The 26,100-nt window shown below is 35.0% G+C and overlaps 1 protein-coding gene across 2 annotated transcripts in view; it reads left to right on the top strand.

The window, feature by feature from the left end:
• The first annotated feature begins 1,827 nt into the window (after positions 1–1,827).
• LOC127810323 (probable receptor-like protein kinase At2g42960) overlaps positions 1,828–26,100 on the top strand; it is a 31,911-nt gene continuing 7,638 nt past the window's right edge. The window contains exons 1-8 of one of the 2 annotated variants that reach the window (XM_052349739.1): positions 1,893–2,337; positions 2,911–3,597; positions 3,701–3,805; positions 4,029–4,151; positions 4,221–4,391; positions 4,530–4,659; positions 5,494–5,706; positions 7,285–7,791. In XM_052349739.1, the coding sequence (XP_052205699.1) occupies positions 2,930–3,597; positions 3,701–3,805; positions 4,029–4,151; positions 4,221–4,391; positions 4,530–4,659; positions 5,494–5,706; positions 7,285–7,383 (1,509 nt within the window). In that variant the 5' untranslated portion in view covers positions 1,893–2,337; positions 2,911–2,929 and the 3' untranslated portion in view covers positions 7,384–7,791. Of the gene's footprint in view, positions 2,338–2,910; positions 3,598–3,700; positions 3,806–4,028; positions 4,152–4,220; positions 4,392–4,529; positions 4,660–5,493; positions 5,707–7,284; positions 7,792–26,100 lie in introns of those variants that run through there. The other variant, XM_052349740.1, reaches the window with a different exon arrangement.

Below are 26,100 nucleotides of genomic sequence, written 5' to 3'. Positions count from 1 at the left end.
TTGATTTTTCGGTTTGAGAATCTATTTGGTTGGTTTGATTTGATTGTTAACATAGTTTTAATTTATATGGTTTGAATAATTCTATTGATTCAATAACCGAATCCTTGAGAAAAATCATTGAGAAAAAGATACATTATCAATAACTTAATATTAATAATCTTTTTATATGGTGTTAATATTAATGTGGAATTATAGTAATCTTATATGTAACATTATTACATTAATATTTATTATAAATGCAAGTTACAATCTTATCAATTATTATAATAATTTTTAACTTTTATTTATTAGATGCCAGAGTGTCCCACAATCTTCTTAATTGAGAGAAAAATTTAACTCGCTAATTTGTATATTTACTTTATTATATAAATAAATAAATATATCATTTTGGTGTTACGAAATTCTATCGATAAAGTGATTTTTTTTAAAAAAATTCACATTTAACATAAAATTAATTTAATACTAATTATTTATCTTTATATAAATATTATTTATAAAAACTAAAATTAAAAGATCAAATATATGTTTTAATTAATTTATACAAATACAAGCCGAGCCACACCATTAGTTTAAATTATATATGCCCAATGATATGAAATAGGGTTTGTTTGCTTGAGGCTATCAACATTGATGATTAGGTTTGACGACTCCCAAGACATGAGTAATAAAACTATACATTCATGCCAATCCACCCCCCAGCCCAAAGGCTTAATAAGGGTTAAAAGTAGATTGAGTGACATTTGGATTAAATTAAAATAATTGAATTGAATTGAATAGAATAGATTAAAATTATCAATTTGATTTGATTTAGTTTATGTTATATATTGATTCGGTTTGATTTTTAAGTTTGACAATTTCGATTATTTTAATTCGATTCAATTTAAAAAAAATAAAAATAATCAAATTAACTAAAATATAAAAAATAATATTGTGTTTGCACTTTATTTTTTTTAATTTGTTTGATTTGAAAATCTATTCTATCGATTCAGTTCATTTTTTAATATAAATTTGATCTATTTAGTTTTGAACAATCGAATGCTAAAAAGAGTTGTGGGTTTGTTTAGAGTGGTTTAGGGCATAGTTTGTTTGGTAAAATTTAGAGAGTGCTTGATAAAATAATATCAAAAATTATTTATTAGTAAGTTTTTAATTTTTTGAAAAATCAAATATTTTTAAAGTATAGTAAGAAATCAAAACGATAGATTGAAATTTTCACATTGAGAACAGTTATAATTTGGTGATCCAATGCTTGAACTTTTTCATGAGTTTTAAATAATAAAAATTTAATAAGAAACATAAACATTAGATTAAAATTTTTCCTTGAAAAATAATTTATAACTTTATGATCAAGCATTTGAACTCGAGTTTTGAATAACAAAAATATAGTAAAAAACTCTTATTATTGACTTTTAGACAATATTTATAAGAAGAGAAGATTAGAGCCGAAACTCAATAATTGAATAATTGAGTAAGACTCATTTTACAAGCAAGGGATCGAATACTCTTTATAATAGATGATTTGAATAATTTTCATAGATAAATATTATTAGAATAAGATTTTGCCAAAAAAAGAACAGATTGTTCGAAACGAAAGGCCTCGCATTTGCCCGAAAGGAAATGGTTTGCGACTTTGCTTGGAATTTTGGAAGTGAATAATCAGCTCCTCGTTTTGAACGATCCAACAACAGTTACCACTTTCCCTTCCAAATCAGCTTAATACTTTGTTTACTAACGTTTGACCCACGAAAGAAATCACAAAACCTCCAGCTAATCAAAGCAAAAATACCCATTAAAAGAATAAGGTTTTAGTTCAATGCATTCGATCACCAAATAGAAATCAAGATTGAATTTTTTATTATTTTTTTCTGATAATCCGTCCTCTTCACATGAAACCAAAGAGTACCTTCAAATTATATCTTCCTCTTTTTTACTGTTTGCGAGGCATTTTCCCATCACCTACCAATGATAACTCCACCCTTTCTTCTTCTAATCTTGCCCCTCATTCTACTGCCTTGGCCAAGCCAGCATTTCTAGTTTCTCTTCTGGGTTAGGGTTTTTCTAAGAAGGCAGGGCAAAGGTGGTGCGTGAAAGCACCATCCCAGCTTAGATTCAGACTTACATTTGCCTCTACGGCCTAGACCCAGACACCAAATCTAACCAAAATGGCTATATAACCGGTTTTCTCAACTGGGTTCATTTGGGTTTCTTGGGATGGATTCTTGCTTGAAATGGGTTGTTTTGGGCTGAGATCTGAGGTTTGTGGAGCAAGAATGGTGATGGGTTTTCGGAGATCTGGGATCTGAAGGCTGTTTTCTACACATTCTCAACTCAAGAGAGGTAAGCAAGTTAACAAATTTGTAGAAACAATGAGATGTCAGATGTGCTCTTGGTTTTTCAAGTTTCGGGTTTTTTGTTTCTTATGCAGTCATTTGCAGATTTTATCCAATTGAAAGCTGTTGTCTATATTGGTAGCTAATTATATCGGAAACTGAAAATGGTCCTTGGTTACCAAATTCCCATTTTGATTCTGATCTCTTGATCCAGTGATTGAAATGTTTTTTCTCCTTTCTAATTTGATATTGTTGCTTGCTGCATCAGCTTGTCCAGTTATGTGGTCTGTGTTTTTCCATTCTTTTCTCTTTTGTCTCCTTTAATTCGCCAATTCTGAAGGGAAATAGTGAACCTTTTCCTTTTCTTCTTGCCTTTCTAATGCTTCACAAGGAAATTTTAGTCATATGACAAGTTTGCATCATTGTTTAGGTGATGTATTAAGATAGCAAGACACTAAAAGTTTATTCATTCAAAAGTTTTGACCTTTCAATGGGGTGAAGAAATAATAATATTGATTTCAATGCCAAACACATGTTTTTCATCAAAAAGTTGTTGTCACCTTTGTTCTCTGATTTGCAGGTGTCTTGACTTCTAAAACATGGCTAACGATCTAAATACTGGACTATCCAAAAAAACTGCCATTTTTGGTCTCAAAGTCTGGGAAGTGATTGGGATATTTGTCGGATTGTTTATTATAGTTATCCTCTCTGCGTTAACATTTTATCTTACTTCACGAAAGAAGTCGAGGAAAGCTAGTGACACGTTTCCATTTAGCCAAATTCCCACTGTTTCTAAGGAAATTAAAGAGGTACGGGTGGAGCAAGTGTCCAGAAACGAATTTGCTCCACATGATGGGATTCTGCTCACCATTCATGACAAATCCAGTGATAAAGAATCAGACAAGGTCTTGGTACATCTAGGCACGGGGAAAAAGAAGAATGGTGAAAACAGCAGCCAGTCAGGTTCATTTCATCATTTCGATAAAGATGGCGCAGGGTCTCTGTCAGGAGAAGAAGGGAGCTCTGCCAACTTTGGTGTGTATAAGCCTTCTTCTTCCCATCCAATAACTGCTCCTTCTCCTCTAGTTGGTCTTCCTGAATTCTCTCATTTGGGTTGGGGTCACTGGTTTACCTTAAGGGATCTTGAACTAGCAACAAACCGATTTTCAAAGGAGAATGTCCTTGGTGAGGGTGGATATGGAGTTGTTTATCGGGGACTGTTGATTAATGGGACGCCAGTTGCAGTCAAAAGGCTTCTCAACAATCTGTATGTTTGAGAATCATCTACATTTTTTGTTTTGGAACTGTTTTGATTTATCCTTCTGGATCTTGTCAGTTTTCTGCGTTGAGCACTTAAAAGTTTCCTACAGGGGCCAAGCAGAGAAGGAATTTAGAGTGGAAGTTGAAGCTATTGGCCACGTGCGTCACAAAAATTTAGTTCGACTCTTGGGATACTGCATTGAAGGAACTCATAGGTACCATTTTCATTTCAAGTAGGTTAGAACTCTTGATTATCTTTCTGTTGCTATGCATATGTAAAAGAAATGTTAAAATGAAAAACTTCTCAAAGGGAAGAATTCTTCTGTGCTCTCAAACTTATGTCCAGTGGCATTTAGTGCTTCCATGTAAGATACGGGTTCCTGGCTAGTTTTAAGACATTAGAAATGGTACTTGCCTCACATAATTTTAATATTTCAGGTTGTTAGTCTATGAGTACGTCAACAATGGCAATTTGGAACAATGGCTTCATGGAGCCATGCGCCAGCATGGACATCTTACTTGGGAGGCCAGGATGAAGATTCTCCTTGGCACAGCTAAGGCGTGAGTTAATTCATCCTTTATCTCTTTTTGAAAATTATATATCTCATTGTAAGTTTGCACTTCTTGCAGCCTTGCCTACTTGCATGAGGCAATTGAGCCGAAAGTGGTACACAGAGACATAAAATCAAGCAATATATTGATTGATGATGACTTCAATGCAAAGGTTTCTGATTTCGGCCTGGCGAAGCTACTTGGTGCTGGAAAAAGTCACATCACAACAAGGGTCATGGGAACCTTTGGGTATACTTTTATTCTTTGTTTGTGCTGGTTCTTTTCTTTCTTCCTAATTGATCAAATTTGCGAATATTGTCTGTAAGTTTAATTTGGTGGAACTTCTACATATTTTGTATTTACTTTCTTTTCTCCATGGTTATGCAGATATGTGGCTCCTGAATATGCAAATACAGGCCTTTTGAATGAAAAGAGTGATGTCTATAGCTTCGGGGTGGTGCTCCTGGAAGCAATTACAGGCCGAGATCCAGTGGACTACGGTCGTCCTGCCCAAGAGGTAACAGTTGTTATAATTCAGTACATGCATCTCTTACATGTTGCTGGAAAAATATTTGTTTTCAGTTCTGTAATTTGGATATGGTATAGAAAAACTGTATGCAGCCATATGCCACTATAATATTCATCGGAATAACATTACCAATGCAACTATTAACAAGACAATATTCACCTGCAGTTTAACTTTATTGATGAGACTATCTATCTGGGCTGTAATTGGTGATTTGATACTAACGGCAAAATGTTTATTTTCTTTCACAATACAACAGTACTAGTGTTCTATTTCAGACTTGACTTAAGGTATGTGTTCATCTAGAATAATCATTCATTTACTTAACCATCGTACACCTAGTTACTCCTCAAACTAATTAAGTCTGTTCTTCCAATTATTTGTGCTTTCAATATGTTGATTGAGATATTTGTTTTGTACTTACTCTTTAGAAGTTTGTGGATATCCATTTCATGAGTGATAGGCTCCATATGCTTATTAGTTTGTCCAACACATGCTCATTTCAGTTTCTTTCTAGATCATTTATATCCCCTAGGAGATCTTGAATATGTCATCAGATGGAAATGTGTAAGAAAGTGTGGTTATATTAATTGTTATCTATTGGGTGAAGCCTCCAAAGTGTAGTTATATTAATTGTTATCTATTGGGTGAAGCCTCCCAATCTTTTGAGATAGCACTTATGGAACTTCATTTCTTTTGTTAAATATTCCACTGTAAGCTTTTTTCTTCTTTTTTGTTTTATCTAATTTCTTTGCATTTGATACTGCTGTTGTTTCAGCTTTCATGGTTCCACAGCATTGAACATAAACCATATAATGAATGCAGGTTAATCTGGTTGATTGGCTGAAAATGATGGTTGGAAGCAGGCGCTCTGAGGAAGTGGTGGACCCTAATATTGAAACCAGGCCATCCACAAGAGCCCTTAAACGAGCTCTTCTGACTGCTTTGAGATGTGTTGACCCAGATTCTGACAAAAGGCCCAAGATGAGCCAAGTTGTTCGTATGCTTGAATCAGAGGAATATCCAATACCAAGAGAGGTTTGTTCCTGAATTATGTTTGAATTTTTCAAAAAAGAAAACGACTGCCTGTACAATTTTGCTCAAATCATTTTGACTTTCTGTGCTTGCTTTTTTGAATAAAAAAATAACTGCCTGCTAAATTTCACTTGAATTACTTAAGAAACTTTCACTCGAGTAATTCGAATTACTCGAATTACTTAATATCTTGTTTGGTTATCATACATTTCATTCACATTACCGTGCCTCTTTTCTCCATTTAACCCTTTATCTCTTATCTGGTAAAATTCTTCTACCCGTTTGGTCTTTCATGTGAATGTTACTGCATCCCCACAACACCTTAAGAACTCATTCAAATTCTTCCCTCCTGCTATATACTTACATCCATTTCTGTGCTTCTCCATGCATCTCTCTACATTGACTGGAACAATTTAAATTTTTTAAGTTGAGTATCTTTTGACTGTTTCAGAGTAGCCTTTTGGATGGATTGATTTTGACTTGTGCATGAATTGGGCCTCATCGTCAGTAATGAGAAATAATGAGGAGATTCAGTAATGAGTATTAAGAAAGAGATTATGCCAACTTCAAGGGCGTATATGTATATGTCTTAGGACTTACAATATGTGGCTGTGCCAGCACATGCTTTTCATTTTGTCCATTTTTTTAATGGCATCCCTCAATTTCGTGTTTGTTTCCCTTTTCCTTGATTATATGCTTGCTTCTCTAAAGAATGCAACTCAGACTTGATTGTTCTGTTCTGTTTATTTCTGTCTCCTGGTCATTTTAATGGCGCTGCAGGAGACACTAATTTGTGATTTAGTTCTTCTACCTTGTTCCATTATACTTGAAGTGTACTTTTGTGTACAATCCAGAAAGATTGCTACAATTGGAGATATATGCAAGCGTTTATACTTGGTTTCCTTGGTTTTAAGACAAATGGATAAGCCAATGATTAATTAAAATTCTCTCTAGCATTATTTCTTGGTAAGAACTTCTTAGAGCTGTAGAACTGTTGATATGATTCCAAACAACATAGCTCCATGGTTAGTAAGAGTGCAGAATAAAGCATTGCTTTTACTTCTTTTACATCTGTAAATTGTTAGGCTAATATTTGCCATATTTACACTTTCCAAGTTGCTCTTTGGAGGTGAAGAGATTGCTTAATAGGTTGAATCTCACAAGAGTTCTACGCAAGAACTGACTCCCTTATTATAATGAGCTGGTTTTTGCTAGTGAAGTTCACGCACAGATTACATTAATTTGTTCTAGAGACATGTTTCTACAGTTATAATGCCCTTGTATTATTATGATTTAGAATCCTTTTTTCATCTCTGGTTCTTACCTGTGAATTCGAACCCAGCAAGCGCTTAGTGGTTTTCTTTTCCTAGTTGTGTATACAAATCGAAGTCTCCCTGTCTTTCTGTGAAGAAACTATTGTTGTATCTATATAAAGTCTAATTTAGAGATAATACAGGAATTATGTAGTTGTTCTTGCATGGTGGTCTTTGTTTTTCAAACTTTTTCAAGCTAATTTATCAGTATCCTTCCTTCTAATTTTATTGTGAGCGCATATTAATTGTATTTACTCCTAAATTTTAGGATCGGAGGCACAGGAGGACTCAAGCAGGTAGCATGGAGATCGAATCCCAGAAGGAGAATTACGACACTGACAAGAGCGAAAATCAAGATACGAGATGAGAGAGTGGACACTACAGAGCAGAGCATAACCGAATCATGTCGTTCTTTCAAAGATCTGGGGATCGTATCCTCGAATGGTAATGCCCTACTATTCTTCCAACCTTCTGAAATGTCTGGTTTTCCATCCTAAGCCGATCTGTAGCAGCTTGTTAAGAAGAGAAAATAGAGGCAAGGGGCTTTGCTTGTGTGAAAGGGGGAATAGAAGGAATTCAATTCTTTCTTCTTTATCTGTTGTATTCCATTTGTGTATTTAAAGTAGATGGAGAGATGATTGGTTTTTGTATGGAGGTGTTGATATTTGTGCAAACCAAAACCATTGAGTATGTGTGTACAGGTTCTTTTAGCGGGCGTTTTCAGTGTATGAGAGACTCTCTGCTTTGGAAGATGATTAAACTGTTGCTCATTGTATGTTGTTGAAGGGTCAACTGATTGTAGTTTATTTTCTGGCTTTTAATGCTGTATAAATTAGGACAACCTGTTGGGAAAATTGATTCCACAAACTACGCCAAAACTATCCAAACAAGGAGTACCAAAGAGGGGCTCGAGGTCGAGTCCATTGTTGGTGACCATTTACGAGGCATTATTTTGACTTAAAATTATCTTTTGGTTTGTCCATATAAAGGCGTGATCTCTTACGAGCAATATATGACTTTATTATTATTATTATTATCAAGTATAATAATTGATTTAAGTATTAGAAAATTTATTAAGGAATAAGGCCTTACTCTTCTTTTCTAAGAAGAATTAGTTTAGATAAGTTGGACTCGAGAATTGTTAAGACTATCTAAAAAATGAAAAAAATTCAAAGACAGCGTAACTATAGTATGTATCGGATGATAATCATCGCTTCCAACACTTCACTTTCTAAAACTAGCCAAAAAAAACTAAGTAAAAATATAAAAACAGAGATGATAAGTTGATAACCAAAGAGGACCATCTTTCTGGCTTTTCATGTTTAGGCAAAAGATGGAACAAACTGCCAACACTTGGAGGTTGGAACAAAGTTGTGTTGAAAGAAAAATAATTGTAGCAAAAAATGTATATAAATTATTTTTATGTTTGTTTCCTTTTCCTTCCAAAAAAATTAGGTTGCGTTCTCTTTATTGTTTTTAAGTCATTTTTAGTTTTCAATTTTCTAAAATAATCAAAACGCGTTCTCCTTACTGTTTTTAAAAATTCATTTTTGAAAACAAAAAAAAATTGTAAAGAAAACTCAAAACAACAAAAAATTGTTTTGAGTGTTCTCATTCAAAACAAACTCTAAACTCAAAATACATTTTTTTATGTATTTATTTATATTTTACTATTGTAATGAGAAAAAATATTATAAAATTCATTAACTTCAAAATTTATATATTTTTTAATAATATATTAACATTAAATATTTCTAATTTACTAAATAATATTTTTTTAATAAAATATTATTAAAAATTTATTTTCAAAATTTCAAAGAGAACGCGTTTTCTAATTTTCTGTTTTGAGAAATAGTTTTTCAAAATGATAAAGACAACGTGTTTTTAATTTTTTAAAAACAGACTATCAAAATAGAAAACTAAAAATAAATTCAAAATTCAAAACTGAAAATTAAAAAATAAAGAGAACACACCCTTATATTTTGTATTATATGCATTAGGTTGATTCCAACCACTCTATTTTGCTCCATATTATATTATAAATAATTCACTTCCTATTCTAATCTTATCTCGAAAATTATGTTTGTTTCAACCATGTTCGTTATTCTCCTTTCTATTTGATTCCCGAACCATATTATTGGTACTCCCTTGGGTTATACAATGCATCACAAATGATAAAAATATTTCTCGTACCTCACCATCTCGCGCAGCCTCACCTTCTTAGATAAGGTGTATTTTAATCATATGTCTCACCATCTCATTTCACCACTTTGGATGAAAGGTATTTTAAACATTTTAGCTACATTATATAGCCTAAGGTGTAACTCATAGGGAAATTCTATTTGCAACCATAATTTTTACTCTTCAGCGTAAGTAAAATTTTAATTTTTGCTATTTACAACCAAAGTAATTTCTTTTTACAACCATCCATATTCCAAACATACCCTCCAAACACCCATCCCTCAAAAGATATCTTCACACGCAATAAACCCACTCTATTATTCAAATAGCAGCAACTATAGCTAAATGGATATAAGACAATAGAAAATTATTAATATTTTTAAAAATTAAAATAATTTTTCAATATTATCAAATAGCATGCATCTATATAATTTATATTTAAAAACAACATCATTTATAATATCAATCCCTAGTTCAATAACATAATTTACATATACTACGAATGAATTAAATCAATGGATTCAAAAGAAACACAACATATATATGTATGTAATATATATGTATGGCTATGTAATATGAAGTCATTCTCATAGTATTTGTAATATTATAATTATATATATATATATTATAACTATATTTTATAAGAAAACTAAAATTTTATTATCTATATATATACATACATATTATATGTATAATATATATAGTTATAATTATATATATTACATAAACTATTATATATATACATATTATAATATATATATATATATTCTCTGAACACTAAGCTTCGGGAGAATTGAAATATGTAAAATATATATATATTCTTATGAGCCATGAGAATTGATTTTTAGGGTTCAGGAGAATTGATTTTCTCCGAATCCATTGATTCGGAGTTCTTTGAACCTCCCGAATTTTAGGGTTCGGGGGCTAGGAGATGCCCCGAACCCCGGGATTTAGGGAATCCCAAATTGCCCGAACCCCAAGGTTCGGGGCATCCCCCAGGCCCCGAACCTTGGCGTTCCGGGCTTCAAGGCACCCCCGAATGGTATTTTTTATTTTTTAATTAATATTATTTTTTTAATTCATCCATTGTTGTGTATGTAAATTATGTGATTTAATTCATCCGTAGTATATGTAAATTATGTGATTTAATTCATCCGTAGTATATATAAATTATGTGATTTAACTAGTGATCGATGTTATAAATTATGTTATTTTTAAAAATAAATTATATAAATGCATGTTATTTGATAATATTGAGAAATTATTTTAATTTTTAAAAATATTAATAATTTTTTGCTATTTTATATCAATCTACTATAACTGTTGCTATTTGAATAATAGAATAAAGTAGTTGTGTTGATGGTGGGTGAGAAAGTGGATGCACGCACTCTTGAGGAGTAATGGTGAGTGATTGATCGTCAACGATTTAAATGAAGGGCAAATATGAGTTTTCATCTCAAGATATTTTAGGAATATTAAAAGTGGGTTATGGAGAGCAAAAACTATAGTTGCAAATAGAATTTCCCTAGCCCATAATGTATCAATAACATTTTTCTTAATTCCCTATTTTATTTATTTATTAATAAATTTTAATTATATTTATTTTAACTTATAATTTTCACTACTATAAAAATTTATTATTTATTTTATAATTTAATAATAAATATTACAATATTAAATTTTACTAATACTTAATATATTCTAAATATAATTATTTAACAAATTTGTTTGAAATAATTTCGTAATAATAAATTTAACATTTTAATATGTTAAAATTAAAATTACAACAATATCACAAAATAATCTAGTCGTGGGATTATTTTTGAACACTTAATACATAAAATAATCAAATATACATATACACAAAATTAATAATCAAATGCTCACATACACAAAATCAATAATTAAATACACAAATCAATAATCAAATATAAAAATACACAATATCACTAATTTAATACACAAATAAATAAATAAATCCCCAATATCAAAAATCACAAACCTAGATTGGTTTGTTCCTATTGTGGCTGCCGTCGGATCTCGTGGTCGTTGGCACACTTGGTCTGCTACTTGTCATTGTTACGTCAACGTATGTTCTGTCGTGTTTGTCGGTTGTCTTCTCTAGTTAATTTTCTCTTTTAGACAATTACTTGAATCTTTGATCTTTAATCTGCTACAACAGCGGGCCTTTTTTGGCGTTGAGATGGTCATTGTGGGAAAGAGATAGCGATGGTGGTTTGGCCGAAATCAATTGCCAAATCTGATGAGGGGATTGGACTTTGCCAAAACTTTGGAAAGCAAATTTGGCAATGGCCTCTAAAATGTTAAAGGCCTCCAAATCGACACGGCTTGCTATCTATTTGGCTTAGTGAGTAATTTGACGTTGCATTGAAGAGAGTCTTATGAAAACCTAATAGCCTAATTGATTGTGGAGTAACCAATTCAAAGAAAAGTTTTAAATGTGCCCTTGACTTAATTAAAATGGTATAATGAATATCCCTTGTTTAATATTCTTCGGTTCTATGTTCTATCATGTCCATCTGTCCCTATGTTGAAAATTAGACCATTTTTTTTTCTTTTGGACATTCTATTTAAAACATTATAAGAGTTAGATCTGAAATCTTGTCTCCGTTATTGTTGACAGCAACAGATACCAAGCCCCAGTCAAGGCGTCTCCAAGCATTGCATTCTTCTACAACACATGAAATTTTGAAAGATAAAAGAATGTACGAGACAAGACGAAGTCAATTCAAGATTACTAGCTCAATTCATCATCTTGGGGTGGTTACTTGTGGGCATTATGCATTGTGCTTCCTATTTTAGGGATTGTCGTGTATCGTGATTAATCCCTCTCACGTACGTGGGGCAATGTGTGGGGGCTCTTGAGGTGAGGAATTTTACCTTTTTCACTCAAGATTACTAGCTCAAACTCAAAATGACTAGCCAAAACATTAAAACGTGTTACAAAGTTCAACATGAACTCAAGAGGCTAGTTGTCCTTGGGGAATTTGAAAAGAATTTTTAATTTATACATGGACGACAAGATGGTATGAAATTAAACAGCTAACTGTAGAAATTAAACAGTCCTTGGTGCCACGTATTCTCTCCACGCCATATTCCATTCCTACATATACTCCAGCTATAGTTCCTCGCAGTGCATTTCCGGTAAATCATGCTACCAATCACACGAGAGCTGCTCGACATCCAATAAATAAGCTCTCACATTTAACAAGTTCCAAATTTGAATGTTACTTACCCCAATAAGCACCTTCCTTTAACTTTCAAGTTATTACTGCTAGAAGAGTTGTATGAAAACTGCTGCAAGCGGCAAATAAGAATGTTGGCCTCTAAATCCCTCCAAAAGCAGCAATATTTCCATTAGCAGGAAAAGCATTTTCCTTGCTATTGAAGAGCATCCCTACTGCTTGCTTTACTAGAGTCAGGAAAAGGCTATTTCTACAACTCAAACACGTAACATTCTGATCACAAAATAGCAAGCTTGCCAATTCTAAGAAGGCTTTCCCTATTATTGCCAGAAAATAGTTGTTTGTATAACCAATAAAGCAATAACCATGTCACAATGGGAAAACAAGCAGAGTGCCATTGCCATAAGTTGCATAAGCATCTTCCTTACTACTGGGGTTAGCATTCCAACGGCGCCATTGCATTAGTTACACAATTTGATCCATAATATGCCTGCTTTTTAGATAGTCCACCACTAGGAATCAGGTATGAGATCCCAGATATTCACATCTCAGTGGACTAATGAATCAACGTTGACAGCCCATATAAGCAGGGTGTACCCAAAGACGGAACAATCTACAGATTTGTGAGGATTACAAACAAGAGTACATACAGGACAAGTTTCAATCAAGTGGAGCATCACTCAAACACAGATAGTGCTCAAAATCAAATAAGGAGAATTTTCCATCGACAGTAAAAAGAAAACCTTAATAAACTGTAGTTGAAATGAGGTAGAAGGCAAGGAGTTCTCACCGAATTCTCAAGCTTGTGTTGAGAAATACTCCATGCAAAAACCATGTTACATCAACGCATTAAATAAATAACATCAAATGAACATAAAACATAATAACGAACTAGTAACATTGACAACAGGCCATTAAATTTAGATTAACTCTTCAAAAGGCGACAGAAAAATTTGGCATCATACTAAGTATCATCTAAAAACATCATTTGATTCATACAACTAAGTCCTAACAGTTTATACAGGTGAGTGTAAATTACACCTTTTCCATCTGTTTAACCCACCTGCGCAGTCAATATCAGGAAAACCCATTAATATTCCATCACATATAGCTCACTCGAAGAAGTTAATTAATTCGGATGTTAAATATTAAAGTCCCTAAATTCAGATATCAAAGCAGTCAAGACCTGGATGGACACATAGACGAAGGCGAAGAACGACAGAAAAACGGAACCTGTTTTGACGACGTGATATGCTTCCTCGGTCGCCGTCTTGGCCACTGCAAAGAGACAGAGAGAGAGGGGGGGATGTCGAGAGAGAGAGAGGGGAATATGTATGTCAGATCCAGACCAGGCGAATGAGAGGCCGGCAGTGTTGGGGACGCCGGAGATGGTGGTCGTTGCTGGAGAAGGCGACACGGCGAAGGAGGCGATAGGGATCCGACGGCTGTTAGACAACGCGATGCGGCGGCGGCGGAGGAGGAGAGACGGATCCGGCGGTTGCTGGAGACACGGCGACGAAGGTGAAGAGACAGAGAGATGGGAAGGTCGAGTTTACAAGTGGGTTAAATGACTATTCTGCCCCCAATATTTGAACGACCATTTTACCCCCTGTTTATTCTGAATGGAATTGCGCCTCCACTTCGTGAGTTTCAATTGGAAAATGACACAGACTTTTGGATCTCCTCCATCTTTTTCTTTAGGTTTTTTGGATCTCCTCCATCTTTTTCTTCAGCTTTTTACACTCCGCTTCTGTATATCTCCCCCTCCATTTCGTGAATTTCAATAGAGATGGCTGAACCCATCTGAAACTCAAGCTAAAGAAAAAGATATGGAAACTCAACCTAAAGAAAAAGATGGAGGAGATACAAAAATCAACACCATTACCGCCAGATCTGATTTCTCTAGAGCATGCGAGTAATGTTTACAAAATCGAAATCACAGAGAGAATCAAACTCTGTACGTGAAAACGATAAACTCCACAGTTTGGTAGTGCGAGATGTTCGGTTCTGACAACCCCAGCGCTTCGCTAGACCGCCTGGCGTCCCATATTTATACAGTTTTCCGGATATGTTGCCCGCTTGCCCGACGCGGGCCCCATCCACCAATCTGCAATTCATCTCCAGCAGGGACGTGAAACCCATTTTCACACTTTTTTTTAATATTTTGTTTTGTCTTCTCCCTCTTTCTCCCTCTCTTGACCCACCAACCTGAAAGAATCTCAACGTTCTCTCTCTCTTGATCCACCAATATGCAAGTTCTCAACGTTCTCTCTCTTTTGACCCACAAACCTAAAAGAATCTCAACGTTCTCTCTCTCTTAACCCACCAATTGCAAACGTTCTTTCTCTCTCTTGACCCACCAACATGCAACTTGCATGTTGGTGGGTTAAGAGAGAGAACATTGAGATTCTTGATCCACCATCACCTGCTGGCTGGGTCAACTCATAGGCTTTTTAAATAAGTCGGCCCATTTATTGAAAGGGTCAAGCCCGGTCCGATTTTTTTGTCGTGGGTAGGGCCCAGCCCGACTCACAGCTCCCTTTAGAAGATGGGCCAGCTCGTAGGCTAGAGGGTCGGGCCAGGCCGGGCCCTTAGCCCACAAGGCCTAGTGGGCTGGGCTGGGCTTGGTGGGCCTGACCCACAGGCCTTGGTAAGTCAGGCCTATCGAGCCTGATCATTAGGAATAAATAATTTTTTATTTTAAGTTTTAAATATTATTTCATCATTTTATATTTTAAAATTCTGTATATTTTGTAAATTTTTTTATGAATTGATATAAAAAATAATGCACATAAAAAAAAAAGAATGTTTATTTATAATTTAAATATATAAAAAAATTAGTTTAAAAATTTTAAATATATTGATGGTTATTATATATATATATATTGTGAAATGTAAATTTTTTTGCATCCAATACCAATAATTAATAAAGAATAATATAGTTAAAAAATAAATGAGCAAATGTCACTACAATTTATAGAGGTTTGATCCGTTCGGTAAACAAATGGCCTACTCCTCTCTCTTCAAGCCATCACTTGAAAAAGTTCAATAAATAATTTTTTTAAATTTTTTACATGAGCTAGCAACCATCTATAATAATCTTAGCATTTTTTTAGATTTTTTGACATGAATTTTTATTAGATCACTTTAATAAATGATTTTTCATTAACGGGGCTAACTGGATGGGCCCATAAGGGCCTCATGGGTTGATCCCATAAGGGTCTCATGGGCTGATCCCATAAAGTCCCAATGGGTCGGGCCTAATAGGCCACAAGCTAGGGCCTTAGATGGGTTGAGCAGGCCCTTTTGGACAATGATGTCCCAGGCCATAGCCTGACCTTTTTGACATCTTTAGAGGAGGGGGGGTGGTATGGGGTTGGGAGGGAATTTGGTGTTGGATGGGTTCACGTCGGGGTAAAATAAGGTTACCCGACGTGGGTAACATATAAATTCTTTATTTTCATAATCTTTCCAAATACTAGTAGTGATAATTTTAAACTCTCTCTTTGTCCACGTTGGTTGTACCTTAACGTTATTACTATCTTTTTTTATTTAATTTTTAAATTAGTAATAAATAAAAATTTTGAGGTGGGGTTGAGAGTATAGGTGTCAAAAGGGCCGGCCCGGTCCGGCCCGAGTCGGCCCACAGGCTTTTTAAACAAGCCGGGCCGGGCTTGGGCCCTTTTGCCATGGATAGGGCCCGGCCCACGGCCCCCCTACAAAGGGGCTAGACCAGGCCCTTAGCCCACAGCGTCTAGCGGGCCTGGCCTTTTTTATCTTTTTCTTTTTTTAAATAATTTTTTTAAAAATAATACATATAATATATACATATATAAATATCAAAATAATACATATATAAAAATTAATTTTTTTTCTTTTAAAAATATTTTCTATCTTAATTCTTAAGTTTTAAATATTATTTCATTATTTTATATTTCAAAATTATATATGTCTTATAATTTTTCTTGTAAATTGATATGAAAAATAATGTACATATAAAAAGGAGAATGTTTATTTATAATTTAAATATATAAAAAATTTAACTTAAAAATTTTAAATAAATTGATGGTTATTATTTATATATATTGTGAAATTAAATTTTTTAGTATCCAATATCAATAATTACTAAAGAATAACAAAATTAAAAAAAAAATGAGTAAGGGCCTTATTGGCCCGTAAGGGCCTCATGGGCCCGGCCCATAAAGGCCACGGGTCGGGCCCTTAGACGGACCGGGTCGTGGGCCCAATTTCTTTGGCCGAGTCCGGCCCTCTAATGGGGGCCGGGCTCGGCCTGGCCTGTTTGAACAATAACGGGTCGGGCCAAAGCCCAGCCCTTTTGACACCTCTAATTAAGAGTTTATTTAATATAATCCAGTAATATAATTAAAATAATAAAAAATTTAAATAATCACAAAAAAAAAACATAAAAATATAAATATAAATATAAGTTTGACTCACTTGTTGGAAGTTTGAAAAAATATCAAACGCTCAGCTACTCAAACTCAAAGCCAAAAGGCCCGTTATAGAATTTGGATGAGTGAATTTATTATAAATATTTATAAATTTAAACTTAGGCTTTATCTTAAACAACACCAATATAATTGTTTATATTAAAAGTGAGAATCTAAATATTAAGTGGCATATTTTTTTATTCGGATAATTTTAAATTTACTAAGATAGTATTTGTTAACTAAAATATATATCTAAAAAGATAAGATGTGAAAAATATTTTAGATTTTTATTCTTTTCAATGTGTTTGTTAAATTTATCTAATAATCATTAGAAAACAAGTCACGTGATTTTTTATTTATTTGTCATTTTTCAGATATATTCATATTTTTTTCTCTTAAGATAAGCATATTTTAGATCTTACAGATAAAAAAAAAAATTATCAAAATATCCTCGATGTATTCTAAAAAATTTAATAAAAATCTTAAAATACATTTCACTTTTATCTTGACCATTCTATATTTTAGTTCGAAAAGTATTTCAACCTACAATCTTATCTTACTCATTTTAATAAATGTTATTTAAATAAAATATTATTTAGATATTTAAATTTAATATTTATGATAATAATTTATATTGATATTTTATATTTTATGTTGTATTAATGTAAATTTATAAGATATCAAACTTAAACATGCTATAAATGTTAAAATAGTATTTAACATTTAAATAGTATTTTTTGTATTAATCAAGGGATAACAAGGCTCGGGGCCCCGAAGGGCAGGCTTGTTGAGAGATGAATCCGGAATTTAAGCCGTGGGATGGTGGGGGGAATTGGACGGCTGAGATCATCGAGGGGGTTGGTGAGCGACAACCACCCCATAAGACTGAATAGATTGTTTTTACATATAAAATTTTTTATTTTTTAATTTATATTATAAAAATATTATTAAAAACCATAAACACTTAGGCAGGCGGTACCTGATGTTTCAAGAGGCGTAACGTAATTGATCAGACTTCGGTTGCAATTCAACGTCTCGGGGTTCCACGTGGGACCCTTGTTAGCAATACAGGGAATGAGAAAAATTTGGAACGATAAAAATACGAGTATTATTCGGTTTAATACATTTTAAATATGGTAAAAAATTCGATCAAATATTCATCATTTGAAAAATATTCGGTAAAGACTTAATTCGTGTTTAAAACGTTTTAACTGAATAAATTCGGCAATAAAAATTTGGCATATTATATATATATATATATACACAAAAATATATTCTTAATAAATAAAAAAAATAACTCATTAAACATAAAAATATAATTCTATATTTTTATCAATATTATAAAATAATAATTGTTAAGACATGATAGAGACATATATGGGAGGAATGAATAATAATATTTATTAATATTTAAAAATAACTAAAGGACATGTGAGTGGAATTGGAAAGTGGAAAAGTAGAAACAATAAGTGGACATGTTTCTTTAGTGGTGATTATAAATATATTAAATAATAAAATTATTATGGGCCATTAGTCATAATAATAATAAAAAAAATCTCATTGTTAATTTGCTGCATTTGGAGTTGGCCGAATTTTTAAAAATTCGGTTGATACGTGTATTATACTTCTTAAGTGTAAAATATGCGAATTAATCCGTATGTTTGAAAAATATGTAAATATAATACTTTTAATAAAAAATGGAATAATTCGCGTATATTCGTGTATTTACTAACAAGGCGTGCGACACGATTGGCTTTAACGTTTACCGTCACGTCTTCCTTCTCCTGATTCCGAATGAGAGTGTCGAACTTCAATGCTCTAATCTTTCCGTTAATTAAATTCACGCTTTGAATTACATGTCAGAAATGAGAGTCTGAGTTGAGTTGCTTGCCCAGTTGTTGGTTTTGCATGCTGCCAAGAAGGAGAAGAAGACCAGACTTTTTTGTCGAATTCATGGGCCGACTACTGGATGGGTACCAACTCACCTAGCTAGCTGTGACGACGGCAACGACCAGGGGAGACGAAAGCAGCAGGGTGGGGGCAATGGCCTGCTTTGCAAATTTGCAAAGCGGGCAGGGAAAAAATCGTTTTTTTGTCCTCTTTCTGTGAGTCGTTCTGCACGGCTCGAATTGGTGGGCCGACTACTAGATGGGTACCAACTCACCTAGCTAGCTGTGACGACGGCAACGGCCAGGGGAGACGAGAGTAGTAGGGCGGGGGCAATGGCCTGCTTTGCAAATTTACAAAGCGGGCAGGGACAAAATCATTTTTTTGTCCTCTTTCTGTGAGTTGCTCGGTAGGCCCGTCGGGCCGTGCAAAACGACTCAATAAGTAATGTCATAGGTATGCCAGGGGCTACACTCTCGGCTATCAAAAGTATTTTAAATTTATTTTTAAATTCTTTTGAGTAATGCTATAGGTACGCCACGGGTTACACCCTGGGCTACCAAAAGTATTTAAAATTATTTTTCTTCCTTTGCAAAGCCCAAGGAAATGTACTCGTCCAAAGCCATCTTCTTATCTCTCTCTTTACTACTCGCCCAAAGCCATCTTCTCTCTCTCCCTCTCTTCCTCTCTCTTATACATGACGGCAAACTCTTTTTCTCTCTTGCGCCCATTTTTGTAGACACCGTCGGCCTAGCCACCTCTCCTTCTCCGATCACCATCGGCCCAGCTGTCGGCCACCCCTCTGATGACCACTGTCTGTCTGTCTGTTTGTCTTTCGCCCAAAAACAACACCGTTGCTCCCAACTACCTTTCCCTTTTTGAACACCGTCGCCCCAGCCGCCAGCCATCGTCTGTCTCTCTCGCCTAAAACAACACCGTCGCTATAATACCCAATAAATTGGGATTATTGGAGAATAAGCGTTTTATTAAGAAAATGAAATTTCAAGGAAGATTTGTATCTAAATAGCCAAAAAAATTGACCGAATCGACTACAGGGAGTGCCCTAGAGTCAAGATGTCTCAGGAAATTAATATGACCGTGATGAGTATTTCGAGGCATGATTTATGGCATCAAACTAAATGAGATTGAGAATGATTTTCGATACAGCTAAAATGCAGCTCCTAATTAGGCTGCAATACCGAATTGTTATAGACGACTTTCAGGAAGTCAACAAAAGCTTGAGGGGGCTTCGATTTTTCATAAGAAACAACCCTTCAGCTTCAGGAAGAAACGAAAGGGTTTAGGGTCAGAACAAAGATTCGGGCCTAAGTGCAGTTTTTTAAAATTGTTAGAAGGAGGTCAAAACGATATTTTTTTGGAATTTTCGAGGGTCAAATTGATGTTTTAGGACTGGAGGATCTTAAATACAACATTGGAAAGTTCAAGGGCTAAGTAAAAAAGGCCAAAAGTTGATGGGCCAAAGTGCAAAAAACTCAAAGATGGCAATAATGGGAAACTGACCAGGCCACGAGAGTCGCCGAAAGCCACTGGGTTTGCATGAAGGTTGGTCGAGGATGAATTTTGGTAAAGGGCTTGGCCGACAACAACCAGGAGGGTGCCAGAAAAATGAAGAAATGCGACCGAAAGTGGTCGCGCGATTGAGTGCCTGAAAATTTCCTTTTCGTGGTCAGGTAATGATGCTATCAGGTTGATCTAGGGTAGTTTTAAGCTCTAAGGCTCATGAGTTGGCTGATCTCAGGCATTTGAAGCATCGAAAATGCCTATAAATAAGGGTTCCACGATGACCGAAAATGGGAAGAAATGAATCTTCAAATCGAGAGCTTTAATAAACGAATTGGGCAATGAGAATAAGGGGCTTTTGTTGCCCATGAGTAGTGGATCATTTCTGTGTATTTTGATGCATTTTGGAAGTCGTTTGAAGGCGATTTGAGGCTCGCAGGAGTTTGGAGGCCGGCGGTTTGGCCGAGCCTTTAGCCGGCAAATCGGAGCCCTTTCGGTGCTCCTTTCGAGGCACAAGAGGCGCCATGGTGATCGACTGGATGAAGGCTTTTGAGGGGTGGAAGAAACTAGCATCGTTGGTAAGGCCGTCGCTGGAGAAGATGACCGGTGCGTGCCGGCGACGCATTGGTCTTCATGCACGCCCAATTGCCCTAGGCACGTGCAGGCGTGTACGGGTGCGTGGGGCCTCTGAAAAATTTGAAAAAAGTTCCTAAAAATCTGGAAAAATATTTTATGAGGTTTTATGCAAAAAGTTTTGGTATTTGCCTTTCTAATGTCTCGATATTTGCACCAAATAGCCTCATTTTGCGTGAAAATGCAACATCCGAATAAGTTCAATAATTTTCCTTTGAAGTTCATAGTATATTATGAATTGTTGTGAAGATAGATTTGAGAAAATAGTCTCGATGGTATTTATTGGGATTTTTATGAAGGAAAATAAAGGAAAATAGGAAGAAAATAGAATATTGGGATATTTAGTGATTAAATATCATTTTTATTATTTAGGTGATCGAGATGATGTGATTGGTGCAACTTTTGAGAGTTTGCACTGAAATCGAGGTCGGGCATGCATATTGAGATGATACGCGCTTTTCGAGAAAAATTGAGTTTATCTCAAAATGTGAGTTATCCTATCAAATATGATATAGTTGTTTATTGTGCATGATATTTATGAAAAATATGATTGCTTATATATGCATGATATTTACGAAAGATATAATTCAATTTATCACATTTCATGGAAAATCATGATATTTGCATGGTACGATATTATTGTCATATTGATATTTGTGCATGGGAATGGGATGCCACCCTCAGAGTGTAGCTGTAATTCCCCAAGAGCAATTGATGGAACAACGTTAGGCTTATCCTGCAGAGGTTCATGATTCTGTCAAGGGTTCCGTGTCGGGTTGGGCCTGAGAAGTTACATTAGGGAAAATGTTTGTTCATGTATTTGCATCATACATTCGTGTATCATGTTTTTAAACCCTCACTAGAAGCTTCATCTTCTAATGGGTTATGCCATTGGAATATTCAATGTTCCAGTTAAGACTTGCAAATATGGTAAGGAGATGATTAAGACGTAACAACACGTGATGACGTGGCCGATGGGTTTGGCGAGTTATCCCGGTATTTGCTTCCTCATGAGGAATCATGATATATTATTATATTAACGATCATGTATAATTGTTACAGTTTAATGTATTTTTGAGGTATCTTTAGATTGTATCATTTGAGGTATTTAGTTGTTATCTCTTGATGATGAATCTCCATGTAATTAAGTATTTAAAGATGTAATGGTACGAATTCTTATTTTATGATTAAAGTGGATTACGATTCTATACCATATCAGGTTTCGATTTTATCTTCTGCATTTATGATGATTATCTGTATTGGCTTATTGATTCTTATTTAGTATGTTGGGAAGGTAAAACGGGATTATCGGGAAATGGTTTATATTGAAAAAAAAATATTCCCAAAATTCATAAGTTATTTAACGCTCGAAAAAACGGGGCGTTACAGTCGCCACCACTTGCCTCTCACTCTCTAAACACCGTTCCCCCAGCCACCGGCCACCTTCTATCTTTCTCTCTCTTGCCCAAAACAACATTGTCGCCCCCACATGCCAGCCACCGTGCTACATTGAGTTTAAGTTAGATATGGCAATGAAGTTATCCTGCATCTTATAGAGCTATTAAAAAAAATAATAATGTCCAAAAAGAAACCAATACCAACACGAAGTTTGAAACAAAATAATCAACCCCTAACATAGATTTAATAGCGGAAAAACAATCCAAACCTGTATTTTGCCAGTTCCAAATAATAAGATGAAAATGATTTTTAGCACTCCTACAAATACGAATTACAACATCACATTACCAGGTTTGTCTATAATTAAAATGTGATTATTACATCAATATATATGATCCTTGTATGATTACTTACCAACATTAATTTGTATCATTCAAGCAGCCACTCATTTCTGGTCTACAAACATGGTCTTTTAGTTTTTCACAACCATTCAATCTGTCAGAGTAACCACCTCAGTAGATAAACCATGATTCCCAGAGTTCTTGATTGCATGTAAAGTTCTTAGTTTCTTCGTAATAAATATGAGATACTTGCATCTAATTTTGGACAAGTTGTCTTAACATTTATCCAATGCACTTTCTCTAGATTGCATAAGAAAGAGCCCTCCTAGTTGGCCCTGAGGAAGGAGGTTTTGGAATGTGCTATGATCTTCTTTGTGGTCGAGCTGGATTTTTGTGGGCTGCTCTATTTATAAACAAACATCTTGGACAAGGGACAGTTCCAAATGACCTTGGCATGCCTGTTGTTGAAGCTGTGTGTGTTTGGAGGAGGCAAAGTAGGGGCATCCAATAACACTTGCAGCCCCTTGAGAGAAAGAGAGACATGGTGGTCGTGAGAGAGGTGGCTGACAGTTGGAGTCAAAGGTCGTAGTGAGAGGGAGAGGCGGGTGGGGGCGACAATGTTGTTTTGGGCAAGAGAGAGACAAGCAGTGGTCGGCGGGTGGGGCGACAGTGTTTGGAGAGAGAGAGGCAGGTGGGGGCAACAATGTTTGTTTGGGCGAGAGAGGCAGGTGGGGGCAACAATGTTTGTTTGGGCGAGAGAGATAGATAGATAGATAGACACTGGCCGTGAGAGGGGTGGCCGACGTTGATCGGAGAGGGAAAGACGACTGGGTCGAAGGTGTCTACGAAGGGGAGAACAAGTGAGAGAGGGAAGATGGCTTTAAGCGGGTAGCAGGGAGAGAGAGAAGAAGATGGCTTTGGCGGGTATATTTCCTTGGGCCTTGTAAAGGAAGAAAAAAAAGAATTGAAAAAGGAAAATACTATTGGCTACATAAAGGTGTACCAATGACAAAAAAGTCCCTGATTGTTGGAGCGGGAGATGTTATGGCACACACCAAGAGGGGGGGTGAATTGGTATAATTAAAACTCTTGATAGAACTTGAAAACTTTTTGACCCAATTGAGGTTTTAGTGACTTAAAACATAGAACATATGAGATGATAAATGTAAAGCAAGAAGAATAAAAGACACAAAAGATTTATAGTGGTTCGACTTAAACCAAGCCTAATCCACTACCTTAGCTCCCACTAAGGATTTTAAACCAATTCACTAAAACCTCCTACTTACACAAGTAGGCCCTCTAGCTACACAAGCTAGGAAATACAACCTCCCAATTTAATGGGCCCTCTAGCTACACAAGCTAGGAAAATAGAAACGATACAAATGAAAGAGATAAGCTAAGAGTTAACACTCTTAGTTACAAGTTCTCTCACAATGAAAAACAAGGCTTAACAATAAATTTACAATGATAGAACAGCAAAGCCTTGGAGAAAAATAAAACAATGAAAGCCCAAACACTGTAAGCTCGAATAAAATTGTTTGCAATTGCTAGATCATCTCGTTTCCGTCCATTAGCCTCTCCTTGATCATCCATGAGTTGTATATTTAAGCATCCATAAAGATTGAAGAAGAAACTAGCCGTTTTTGTGACCGTTGGAGTTGAAAAACTAGCTGTTATAAAATTTTGTGAAACACAATAGTCGACAGAGAAAAGGATTAGTTGACTATTTTTACATGTAAAGCAAGAAATAGTCGACAGACAAAACGAATAGTCGACTATCTTATAACACAAATTTTCAATAGTCGATAGACACATTCCAATAGTCGACAGATGCAAAAATGTGAAGAAAATTTTGAAAGTTATGAACAAAAATAGTCGACAGACCAAAAGGCATAATCGACTATCCTTACTTGATAGTCGACAGATGCTAAAATAGTCAACAAATGCCTTGAATAGTCGACAGATCAAACAGAATAGTCGACTATTTTCAGGCATAGTTAACAGAATGAAAAACATAGTCGACTATCCTTTTGAAAAGATTGAAAATTTATCAAATCCTCATTTGATTCTTTTGAATCCTCATTTTGATTATTTTGAAAGCTCATTTTGATTATTTTGAAAGCAAAATGAGATTATTAAAAGTATATTTTAAAACAAATCTCTCTCAACAAGCCATACTCAATATTTCCTTTATAGGATTTCATATCTTGCTTTAAGACTTATATACTAAAAATTCATTTTCTCATTCATATAATCCACATAGATTGATTTTCATATAGTCATTATCAAAACCATTTTATTACTCAAGAGTAAAATATCACTGATGAGGTGCAAAAGTCCCTGATGAGGCGCATAGAAGTGCGTGCATGGAGATGAGGGATATTTTGGTTATAATACCCTTTCACGTAGTCCAAGATATACAAAAGTGATGTACATCTAGCATGATTCATTGAAAAATGCTCGATGTCCCAAGACTTTTATAGGGAGTCTTACAGATTTTTTTTTAATTTTTATTTTCTTTTCATTTACAACCCCCCCACCCCCCTCCATCTCCCCGTCTCTCCCCGCAACCCCTTGCCACCCACCTCCGTCCCAGCCCCATCGTCGCCCCCTCGGCTGTCGCTGCAACAAGATGATCATCTCCCTTGATATCGTTGTCGCCAACATTGCATGCCTGCGATCGAACATCGACCCCCATACCATCTTCATCACCAACGTTGCTACAATCTCCTTCAAAGCGGCCTAGATTATGAAATGTTATATACTCTTCATTTCCAATTGACCTGTCATGTTCTTGACTTATTCACGCTCAAAATTCCCATAAACATTCCATGGATTATATGGCGATTCTTTTTTCTTCTCTTTTTGGTGTTCTTTTGCATTAGTATGGCTACAAAACTGTATATGCTAACTGGAAGTTGCCACTGTGAGTATGAAACTCATGGCAGATAAATTGTTGGGAGAAAACCTTGTGTTTCTGTTTTCTTCTCTTTGTGTAGGAGATGAAATTTTGCAATATACAAAGTTTCCCTAATTTTTGTGGGGTGTTAATAATCGTGTACTCATATTCATTTTGGTAGCTCGATAGCATAAGAAGTTAAAGGGTGAAATTTTGTGGATTCTACAGGTTTTGAACCCTCTTTGGTTCAAAGTTAGATATTAGACCTATGTTCCCGCTGTCCATGTATTACCTCTCCTTGCAACTCCAACCCAATATGGGTGTAGTGCAAACAATTTGCATTGTGTTTATTCCTTAAATCTCAATTTGTAATCTTGCCCAACCTATTATTGTTGCTTTCACCTCTTAACACGTTCATAAGTGTGGTTATATTTCTTCTTTTTGCAGTTGGTTTCAAGCTCGGATAACCAGTCCTCAAAAAGGCATATCCAGCTGCTTCTAGAGCAATTTTTTGCTTCCACAAATGGACCAAATTTCCTTGGCATTTTAACATAAAGAATAAGATTG

Source organism: Diospyros lotus, chromosome 9, assembly GCF_014633365.1.
Source record: "Diospyros lotus cultivar Yz01 chromosome 9, ASM1463336v1, whole genome shotgun sequence".
Classification (NCBI taxonomy): domain Eukaryota; kingdom Viridiplantae; phylum Streptophyta; class Magnoliopsida; order Ericales; family Ebenaceae; genus Diospyros; species Diospyros lotus.
This window is presented reverse-complemented; position numbering and strand designations above follow the sequence as displayed.